Genomic DNA, 11,742 nt, shown 5'->3' with positions numbered 1-11,742 from the left:
ATTTTCTAGCTACTTCTGAAGCCAGAATCTGTAACGTTTGATGTCAACAAAGCAACTTGAGGAACATATATCACACTGATTCCTGACTGAAGCTGTAAAACAGAGTTTTGTTTGATTATCTTAAATGAAAAATGGCATACTAAAGTTTCTCTATGAATTTACTGTTTAAGCGATTATCTTAGAAACATAAGCCAATCTCATACAATGCAAACATTTTCTTGATTTTATTGTTCGTTTGAGTTACTTAATTGCATAATCAAAAACTAAACCAAATAACTCTATATAAAAGAAAACTATAAGAGCCATCACATCACACTATGCCAGCTGCTGGATAAGAATTTGCACCAACAAAGACTAGGTATCAATCCCATCTCAGATGCTCTCGCAACCGATGTCCTTTAATTATTTACCTGCTACTCATTTGATGGAGCAACTGGAGACTTTGCAACATCTCCTAATTGTCAGTATGTACATCCAGGTTAACTGATCAAAGTCTACTTCCTCATTTCTTTACTGCTGAATGCCACCTTAGAGTCATTGAGTTGTACAGCACGGAAACAGACCTTTTGGTTCAATCTGTCCATGCCAACCAGACATCCCAAATTAAGTTAGTCCCATTTTCCAGCATGTGGCCCACATCTCTCTAAACCTTTCCTATTCAGATGCCTTTTAAATGTTGTAATTGTACCAGCCTCTGGTAGCTCTTCCATACGCACACCATCACCTGCTTGAAACAGTTGCTCTTCACTTCCCTTTTATATCTTTTTCCTCTCACCTTAAAGCTGTGGCCTCTAATTTTGGAGTCCCCTACCCTGGGATAAGAGTCTTTGTTATTCACTCTATCCATACCCCTCATGATTTTATAAACCTCCAAAGTTCCAGGGAAACTAACCCCAGCGTATCCAGCCTCTAGCTCAAACCCTCCAACTCTGGCAACATTCTTGTAAATGTTTTTTGCACCCTTTCAAATTTAACAACATCTCTCCTATATAAAGGAGAGCAGAACAGAATTCCAAATGTGACCTAACAAATATCCTATACAGCTGCACATGACCTCCCAACCCCTGCACTTAATGCACTGACCAATAAAGGCCAGTGTGCCAAACACCTTCACTTCTTTGTCTCCCTGTGACTCCACTTTCAAGAAACTATGAACCTGCACCCTCGTCCTCTTTGTTCGGCAACACCCCCTAGGGCCCTACCATTTAGTGTATCAGTCCTGCCCTGACTTTCCTTTCCAAAATGCAACGCCTCACGTTTATCTAAATCAAACTTCATCTGCCACTCCTCAGCCTGCTGGCCCATCTGGTCAAGGTCCAGTTGTACTCTGAGGTAACCTTTACTGTCCACTGCACCATCAATTCTGGTGACATCTGTAAAATTGCTAACCATATCTCCTAGAATCACATCCAAATCATTTATGTAATTGACAAAAAGCAGTGGACCCACCACCAATCCTTGCAGCACACTGGTCACAGGCCTCCAGTCCAAACAAAACAACCCTTCACCACCACCCTCTGACTCCTATCCAGTCAAACAGTTAGGGCATGAGAATTCTCAGACATTACTGCCTCCCCACAGATACAGGGTGCTGTTGACCATGCCACATAGCTTTAAGAATACCCCATCACAAACCAAAAATTTGTGAAGTGAGAAGGATTTCGATCGCTTCATGTTAAACTGATCATCAAACCACAATTTCGGATATCCAGGTAGCTGCCATAAATTGTGCTTTTGGAGCATTCACAAATACTGCCCTCTTTTCAGGGGGATACCAGGATGATTGCTTGTTAACAAGGCTATCCTCTCCAAACCTGGCTAATGTCCCCTCTAATAAGTCCTTGGATTTTTGCAAAAAAGTTACAACACTATCTACATTTTGACCAGGGCCATTGTGAAACACACCACAGAACTCCTGAAGATCCTGCCACGTGGTGCAGTTCACCATTTTCATGTGCTTTGCTATTCAAATTTGAATCACCAAAGGAGGAATGTGTTAATGAGGAGGAAATACAGATAAAGATGTGGGTAAGGATCCTGATCTGATCCAAGAGTATTGATGAGAGGAAAACAGGATAATGGGTCAGCACAGCCTGAGAGACCACAGGCAACTAATTAGCCAGCCATTTCCAGTGTTACTGAGCTAGTGGAGACCTTCCACTTCCATGGTAAATCAAAGAGTAAAGTCAAGGCAATTGAGTAGTGTTTTGATACTGGAAATGATAAACAGATCGAGTCAGAAAGGGATAAAAAAGTATTGATCTAAGATCAAATAGCAGATAGAGCTTGAGATTACAGAAGTAGTTCAAGGATGTGTAGGGCAGGTAAATTGGCCATGCTAAATTGCCCATAGTGTTAGGTGCATTAGTCAGAGGGAAATAGGACTGGTTGGGTTACTCTCCAGAGTGTCAGTGTGGACTGGTTGGACCGAAGGGCCTGTTTCCCACTGTAGGGAATCTAATAAAAATAAATAATAAAAGGACAAACCGAAGGTTCTGTGTCTGAATGTCTGCATTTTTCAATTCAAACCAAATGAACAGATAAAACAAAGCAAAATAAATATTGATTTGATATCCATTACAGAAACATGGCTGCAGGTAACATGGATTGAGATCAGAATATTGAAGGTACATGACATTTAGGAAAGACAGGAAGCTCAAAAAGGGTTGAGGAAGGGCTTTGTTAATTAATGATAAAGCACAATAAAAAGGCTTGACCTAAAGTTTGGAAAATCAGGATGTGAAGTGGCGTGAGTGAAGATGAGAAATGATAAAGGCAAAAGATAATTTGTGGAAGGGGTGTACAGGTTTCCTAATGGTAACCAAATGTAGGATGGAGTATAAAATAAGAAATAATTGGAGCTTGTCAGAAAGGTACAGCAATAATGATGGGGGATTTTAATCCAGGTAAGATTGGAAAAGATAGCTTCGATGAGGAGTTCATTGAATGTTTTGGAGACAGTTTCTTTGAACAGCGTGTTTCGGATCAAACCAGAGAACAGCCAATGCCAGACCCTTACCCTATCCCTGTATTTCCCATGGCTAGTCCATCTAGCCTGCACATCCCTGGACACTATGTGCAATTTACCTTGGCCAAACCACCTAACTACACATCTTTGGACTGTGGGAGGAAATTGGAGCACCCAGAGGAAACCCATGCAGACACAAGGAGAATGTGCAAACTCCACACAGGCAGTCGCCTGAGGCTGGATTCAAATGTGGGTCCCTGATGCAGTGAGGCAACTGCGCTAACACTCAGCCACCCATACCAGTAGCACCATGCCGGTGTTCTGCATCATGGAACTGCTCAGGACAAACCTCCACAAAATCTATTGCATCTCTCTCCAGACCTTGTTTGGAAAGGAACATTCCAGAAGGAGATATGTGTCTTCCCCTCTGCAGCTGGTTCAAGGGCAGTGTGTGGTGGCAGAGAGAAGGAGGATTAAGGATCTTGGGTAGTGCCCTTCTCACCACTAACCAAGTGACGCCTTGATTCTCGTTGGAAAGTTCTTGATGAAGCAGCTGAAGATGGTTGGGCCCAGGACATTACCTTGAGGAACTCCTGCAGTGATGTCTTGGAGCTGAGATGACTGACCTCCAACAGTAAGCTTCCTAATCATGGGTACAAATTCAGCTTTAAAAACAAAGCAAAACCAGAAACCAATGAAAAGAAGCAAAGAATTTATCTCTGTTGAGAGTACAACGGTATTAATCTTTATTTGTGCCCATCTTTATTTAATTTTGTGCCAGCTACATTTCCATGCAGTGGTAACATCTGTTATATGTATTATGTGCATCAGCTACCTATTATATGTAATGAATCATATTTTTATGGACACTGATATAATTTATTAAACTATTGCTGGGAGACATTTTGCCAACTGTTATTACAATGTTTAATGAGAGCTCTATATTGGATTAGCGTGGAAAATGTGAATGTTTATAATGCGTGAGAAATGATAATATAATTCCAGCACATTAACAGGTAATGTGAGCCAAGAAAACTCTCTTTGAAACATACCAGTCAGTTCCGTTCCATCATACTGCTGCAAGTTTATTTATCTCAAGCATCTACTACAGGCTCCCTCATACTCTGACAATGCACTGCAACAAATATCCTCCCCTCCCCACATAAGGCACAGCCCTAGGTTTTATGGATAATGTTTCTAAAGGAATTAATATTCCTGTTACGTTGGGCTCTACCCAATCTGTCGATGTCTGTGGTGGAGACAGTGAATTCTATACTAGGCTTTGCAGGGAGTAGACTGATTGAGAGAGCTCCCCAATCTCCTAGTGATTATGCGTGACTAGTAACATAGTTGTACTTAATGTTACTATGCAATAAACTATCTTGTTAATCAGTGGCAGCAAACTGCCTCAAACCACTTGTTCTGATCAGATTCCAGATGGGATCTCCCGAACTGATCAGCTCCTGGCTGAAGGGGTATGAACTAACTCTCAACTTAACAAGACTTTCTTAAATTTATAAATAGTGAGTTTTCTTAAACACTATATGTGAGTAGAAATACTAACAACACACATTCACGCATTCAAAATAAGAGGTGAATCTAAAAAGATGCAAGTCAAAAAATAATTCTAAGATTAGCATCTAATCTGTTCATGAAGAGCAGAGAGATTAACATTGCAGTTGTTGCAGTAGAAGTTACTGGTTGCATAGATGTTGATATTTGAAACATCAATTTTTGAGAATCTTGCTTTTGTAGCCTGTTTGAACTTCCTTTGTCTTTTATAACCTGTACTCAGAGTGATGGGTGGCCTTTACCTGCAGCACAAGGATAACCTAGGAGATAGCTATTTGACTGTGACCATCAGAGAATGCCAGTGCTTAAACCTAGGTTTGGTGCACATGAGAATGTCCAGGCCCACTGTTACACTCCAGTACAACTGCAACTTTTTTTGTCATCCCATTGCCCTGTGTATTCTTCCAGGGGAAAAAACACAGAATGTGTCTGCATTTTGGGATATAAGCCACAGTTGTTTGAATTTCTCTTACCTCTATAGATATTAAATTCTGTGGATTCTCTCCAGACAGCCATTCGATTTACAACTGCAGCAATTCTTGTCTGTATTGGCTATCTTTTAAAAAATGCATGTTGAAATTACAAATTAAAATTATCCACAGTATTTTGGGGTTCTGACCCACATATCACATGGCAGATACCACAGGGGACAGTAGTGGCTATCATAGTAATGTCACACTCTGTCGCATCCAAAATGGGCTGATCTCATGCATCCCCCTCCAACAATCCCTATTTATATGCTTCTGACTATGTTAAATGAACCCAGGATAAAGGATGGCTGAAATTACAACCCAGCAGAAGCGAGGGAACTGTGGGACCTTGGAAATACATTAGCTTCATTAAGTTCTTGGTACATATAATGGCAAACAAAACATGGCAAATATTTGTAAACCTCTCAAAGTTTGAGTCAGAGCTTTTGTCTGTCTAGTTGTTTCTGGGACAGGCATATGTTTCTCCACCCTCTTCATCCCTAATTATATTGACATTGACATTATGATCTCCATAAACCTTAGTCTATAAAGTTGCAGGCAACAGATTAGCCTGGGCATCATCATTGGCAGTCTGCACTCGTGATGTTTATGCTGGTGGATGACCTTTTCAATGGGCTGTAATAAAAAGTTTGGCAATGTTTTCTGTGAGCTGGGCAGCCCTTTTAATTCTTTATTCGGAACATATGGGAGGTGATATGAAGATGCCATTGCTCAGCTAGTCTATTTATTACAAACGTGAATCCATCAAAATCACATGCAAGGGAGAATCATTCCAATCACTTTTGGAGGAGGGCAGATTACTATCGTGGTTACCCATTAGAAACATAATGTCAACAGGTTTAAGCTACATCTTTATGCAACAGTTTGCTCCCATTATACAAACTTATCAAATACTTTTAACAAATCTATCTGAGAGGAACAATAAGAGGGAATTAATGGTGTCAGATTGACCCTAAATATGCCTGGCAGTAAGAGACTAGAATGACTTAATTCCACGGGACAGGTCATCTAATTTGACACCCAGACCAAGCTCTACCTGATGATATTTCATCACCATGTCAATTCAGTGGTGATACCTGAAGACAGACCTGTTTATAGGAGCTGAGGTTCACCCTGATCATCTCCTGTTAACTCTGTAAGACAACAATGAGTTTGGCAGTGCTGACTTGAGAAGCAGTAGAAAGGTTATCAATGATCTGACATGCTAAACATCAAACTTGTACCTGGGTAAACTCCAAGTGTGTCCTTGTCTATATTTGGCACCACAATGCTAAAGTTCATCCAGCTATTGCCCTGATCTTGAGTTAAGTAGAATATGTTAAGGAGAATGCATTGCACATTGAGAATTTGAAACTCTAGGTGGGTCCTGCTTTGCTATTTTCCTAAATGTAATCATGTTATTTTTTTCCTTTGAGCCAGACATCCTGTTGATGAAAAAATAATTTATATTTGCCTGAACTGCATAGATTACATGAATCTAAATTGTCCCATAGTGTTCAGGGATATGTAAGTTAGGTGCATTAGTCAGGGTTTAGATTAGAGTGGTGCTGGAAAAGCACAGCAGTTCAGGCAGCATCCAAGGAGCAGTAAAAGCAGGAATACCTGATGAAGGGCTTTTGCCCGAAACATCGATTTTACTGCTCTTGGATGCTGGCTGAACTGCTGTGCTTTTCCAGCACCACTCTAATCTAAACTCTGGTTTCCAGCATCTGCAGTCATTGTTTTTACCCTTTTGCATTAGTCAGGAGTAAATACAGGATGCCTGGGAAGGGGAATGGTTCTGGGTGGGTTACTCTTTGGAGGGTCGGTGTGGACTTGTTGAGCTGAAGGGCTTGCTTCCACACTGTAGGGATTCTATATCTAAACAGTCTATGAAAATCATGCACTTATGGTGTGTTGCTTTCAGGAATTCTAAACCTTTCCGTTTGTCGTTATGGAGCTAGCTGCCTGGTAGATTGACATTTGAACAGCATCAAAGACCTTGACAGAATGAGCAAAGCCCTCTGAGAAACACCTGGATACATGTTTGGCATGTTATCCACCCAGACCAGTGAGAACTAATGTTCCTCCCACAGACATCAGTTATAAATGATGTGATAGCAAATAATTTCACAACTTGTTAGAATTTCCACAGTGACTTATGTCCACTGCCAGCGAACAGATAAACCAAAATCAAAGACACACAGGTTGAAAGCTGGAACAGTAAATTAAAGCTGCACTGATGTTGACTTACACAATATTTCGTTTGTTTTTTTTTTGAGTTGATCTAATTTGCTCTTATTGTTTGCATTGTGGTTGATTTAACTCTTTGCAGGAACAAATGTTTTATAAACATTTTCCTAATTTGGTATCAACCTGAGTACATGCTACATTCTTACTGAGATATTAAAGAGTGGAACTAATCAATTATTGAGCCTCAAAAACTTTCAAATCTAAAACAAAAACATAAATTAGGTTTCTAACCATCTCTGCTGTAAAAATACAGTTCTAGCTATTGCAAGTGTGTTATAAGATGAACCACATAACAAATATTACCTGGTAACTATTTCAGATCAGTTGAGTTTTGCTGTGTTGAGATTAAACAGAAGAAATCTGATCAAAGTCCATTCAAAAGGCAGCCCCAGTAATGTGCTACTTATTGTTGCCATGCTTTAAAAATGAATAATCCTCCTGTTTGTTGGTTGTGGTTCACTGTGTTAATACATCTTTCACAACTTACTGTATTTCCCACCACCTTTGACAGAACATTCTCTGCCAGCTCATGATTACATCAAAAAAAAGGCCAGCCTGGAAGCCCTCTTGTGGTCAAAATGATAAACCTATCAGATCCGAAAATACCAAATAACCTTTTGAAAAACCTTCCTTGGACATTGTTACAGAGGCGATGAGGAGGTCCTTCAAGGTCCTAAGCTGTTTCCCCAACAAGTTCACATAGAAGATAGCGCTTAAAGCCAGGGGCTGGATCAGAATTCATGGGCCCAGGTGGTGTTCCTCTGTCCCACCCCAAACCCCAGCGCAGCAGGTACCTTGGAGCCCTGTGCAGCTGGTTAATGTGCCCTGATCTACCTCTCTGTCCTGGATCCCACTTAAAGCACTTCAATATTAACCCTTTCAGACTCTGAGTTCAGAGCAAGGTACGGACAGTATTGTAATGGCTGTTGGGGAGACCATGTTGAAGGACTCCATCTGGAGTCAACAACATTGTTGGCATCTCTCAGCTTGCTGTCTGTTGCAAAGGGAGAGGCCCCTGAGCATCTGTATATCAAGAGAGTTACATACATTTCATTGTCTCTTGGCAGAGGGAAACATGGGATTTGGAGATTAGCAACATTTTGGGATATTATTCAATGGTTCCAACTAATATGAGGAAGACAAAGGACTGGTCTCCATTACTAGGTTTACATTTAGCCTTAATCTCACTGATTTAGCTCAACGAAATCCACATGGTGGCATCAAAACAAAAATCAGTTGTTTTATTTGCTCATATATCACTGCAGATCATAGAACCAATAGAAGATTTTCAAATCATTTCAAAAGACATTTGGAGATAGGGAATGTTAATAAAACGAGAAATCAATAGCTACCAAGGATATATAAAAACAACAAATCAAATATGAATAGTGTGCAAAATCTGGCAATAAAATAAAGTAGAAAGGAAATGAATCAAATTACTCCTAAGGCTGGTTAAAAATCTCTAAGATTGACGTGCTAGATTTCCCATTACGATGAGGATGAAATAGTGCATAGACAAAGATGTTAAAAGTAGAATATTTATAAAGCCAACTGATGCAACAGCATTTCATGATTTGAAATAATTTAAGTACCATCTTCTCTGTACCTATGTACCTGAGCGATGGTTTTATGCAGGGTCCATGACAGTCACCATTAATAGTAAAATCAAAGCCTTGAGGCAGCAGCCCTGATCCTATTACTAAAAATAAAACAATGAACTGTGGATGCTCAAGATCTGAAACAAAAACAGAAAGTGCTGGAGAAACTCAGCAGGTCTGTGGGAAGAAAGCAGACGTAATGTTTTGAGTGTGGTGACTCTTCATCAGAACTGATAGCGGTGAGGAAAACGTGACATTTCTGTTGAAGATCAAGTTGGTGGCGGGGAAGAGAAAGAGAAGAAGTGAGTGACAGGTGAAGATGGAGCCGTAGCAGAGAGAAAAATGAAAGGAGTAGGTACACACGGGGAATATTGATGGTAGATCAGGATAAAGCAGAAGCTGAATAAGTGATGATGAGAGCTGGGAATAGGAGAGAGGGAGCAGACTGTGCTGAAAGCAGCCCATGCAATGTGATAATAGGCCTGAGAGTGAATGACAATGGGTGACTGCTGGAAGATCCCATATCATGACAGGAGTGGGGCAGGGTAAAAACATTGAGGAATGGAATCAGGCTCTAAGGTTATTTAACTTATATGAGTCCTAGAGGCTGCAGGGTCACCAAGTGGAAAATGAGATGTTGTTCTTTGAGCTTATGCTTAGGTTCACTGGAACACTGCAGCAGGCCTGTGACAGAAACATTGGCCAGGGAGCTCAGTGGTGTGCTTAAGTGCCAAGCAACTGGAAGCTCAGGGCGATTTTTACAGACAGAATGTAGGTTCTCTGCAAAGTGGTCAGCATTTCATTTCCCCGGTGTAGAGGCGACCACATTGTAAGCAGAGAGTACAGCAGACTGGATTGAGTGAAGTGCAAGTAAATCGCTGCTTCACTGTGAAGTTGTACCTGGGACCTCGGACAGTGAGGAAGGAGGAGGTGTTACACCTTCTATGATTGCATGGTGAGGTGCTGTGGGGTTGTGGGGAGGGGTTGGGAGTGGGGGAGGAGTGGACCAGGGCGTCCTGGAGGGAATGATCCCTGGGGAATGCTAACAAAGGAAAGAATGAACATCTGTATCTGGGGTTGTGACATCCCACTAAAGGTACTTATACCTGCTAGAGCTTTTTATACCGTTCACACAAAAGCCCAACAGCAACTATTAGCCCTTTGAACACCCTTAAATAGGAACAATAGCAAGAGCAAAAAGACAGGTCCATGTCTTCGATAGATTAACTAAAGATCTGTATATGTAGCTAGAAAATGTAATATGAAAAATGCTAGAAAATGTACAGCATTTTATATCACATAATCTGTTTGAAATATTAAAGTGGTGACATTTTGTTTGTGGTTTTATTAACTCTGAAAGAAGTTTTGACTATAAATACAAGTTCAGTAGGAGTTAAGTAATTATCTATGTTTTAACGAGAATCTCCAAGTAAATGTGTAAGAGTAGGGGAAAGGATAATAATCTTTAATCAATATGATCAGTGGATTACTCCCCAGTTGTCAACATAATTTGTGATTATTTCAGGCTTTACTTCCTCCTTGGGCGTCAATATGAAAGCAACAGTGTAAGAGCTGACCCATTCAACACTAGCCAATAAAAAATACATTGGGGTGGAGCTGATAACATTTATGAGTCCCTGAAGGGACGGCCTTTGATAAATGTTCTGTGTCGGTAGCTATCAGTTGAAAATGTTTAGATTCCGATGAAGGATGTGTTGAACAAGCAGCTCTTCTGAACGTAATTCAGGCCCAACCCGAAGAACTTTGACAACTTTGTTTCAGGTACAACCCTGCGCATTGTACTGGTTAGCAGGTCAAAGATGGAACCTAACTTCTATACACCACTCCGAGGCTACGGGGAGAACAGAACCTTTTTCGCCTATTTTTCTGAATTCAGGTCTTCTAACCATATTCTTATACCTACCATCGAGACAGTTGCCCTAGTGTTGGTTTTTCTGATCTCCTTGCTGACCAATGCCTGCATGATGGTGCTCATTGTAAAGGGCAAGAGACTCATCAATTTCCAGTGTCTGGTGCTGAATCTCTTCCTGGCAGACATTGCGTTTGTGGCTGTCATTCCAATCATCATTGTCGTTCGCTGGACTGGATCGTGGACTCTTGGAGCTTATACGTGTCGCGCCCTTTTGTATGTCATGGCCACAAGTGGTGAGGTGGCCATCATCACTGTAGCTGCCATTAGCATTGAGCGATCAATCTCCATTCTCAATCTGCGATTGAAAGCTCCGCTGCATTGCAAGTTGGTGACGGCAGTTATACTAACGATTTGGCTGTTTTCGGCCATCACATCTCTGCCCCTCTGCATATATTTTCATGTGATGACCATTCAGTTTAAAGACCAGGTAAGACCAGTCTAATGGATCCGACAAATACAAAGCAGAATTTAATAGTGGATTTCTGTCATATTCATTCCCATTTAGTTTTCAGCATGTTTCTGGATCAACCCTGGAACATTTACCTTTGTTGCATGAGGGTTGTGCCTGGGTAGCAAATGGATTAATTAGCCCTTTGATCAGACAGGTCACTTTGAAAAGCTTTTATTTCCTAAAGCAAAAGTTGAATGTTGATAACGCCTCTGTGTAATGATCAGGGTTGATTTTCGACACTAAATACTCCAAATGCATAAATAGTTTAACTCCCAAATCCCAAATAGCTGAAAGAACTCACAACCTCATTCCCCCCACCCCAGAACTCACACCTTCACTCCCCCAACCCCAGAACCCACAGCCTCACTCACCCCACCCCAGAACCCAAAGCCTCACTCCTTCCCTCCCCAGAACTCACACCCTCATTCCCCCCACCCCAGAACTCGCACCCTCACTCGCCCCGCCCCAGAACTCACTCCCTCACTCCCCGCACCCCA

General features: G+C 41.2%; 1 protein-coding gene across 1 annotated transcript in view; it reads left to right on the top strand.

Annotated features, from left to right (window-relative positions):
• Nucleotides 1–10,549: 10,549 nt before the first annotated feature.
• LOC122561088 (free fatty acid receptor 4-like) overlaps nt 10,550–11,742 on the top strand; it is a 9,866-nt gene continuing 8,673 nt past the window's right edge. Inside the window, exon 1 of the mRNA XM_043712467.1 lies at nt 10,550–11,221. Within this exon, the coding sequence (XP_043568402.1) occupies nt 10,682–11,221 (540 nt within the window). The 5' untranslated portion in view covers nt 10,550–10,681. The remainder of the gene's footprint in view (nt 11,222–11,742) is intronic.

This window comes from Chiloscyllium plagiosum, chromosome 22, assembly GCF_004010195.1.
Source record: "Chiloscyllium plagiosum isolate BGI_BamShark_2017 chromosome 22, ASM401019v2, whole genome shotgun sequence".
Taxonomy (NCBI): Eukaryota; Metazoa; Chordata; class Chondrichthyes; order Orectolobiformes; family Hemiscylliidae; genus Chiloscyllium; species Chiloscyllium plagiosum.
Note: the sequence above shows the minus strand (reverse complement) of the source record. Positions and strands in the feature narration are given on the sequence as shown.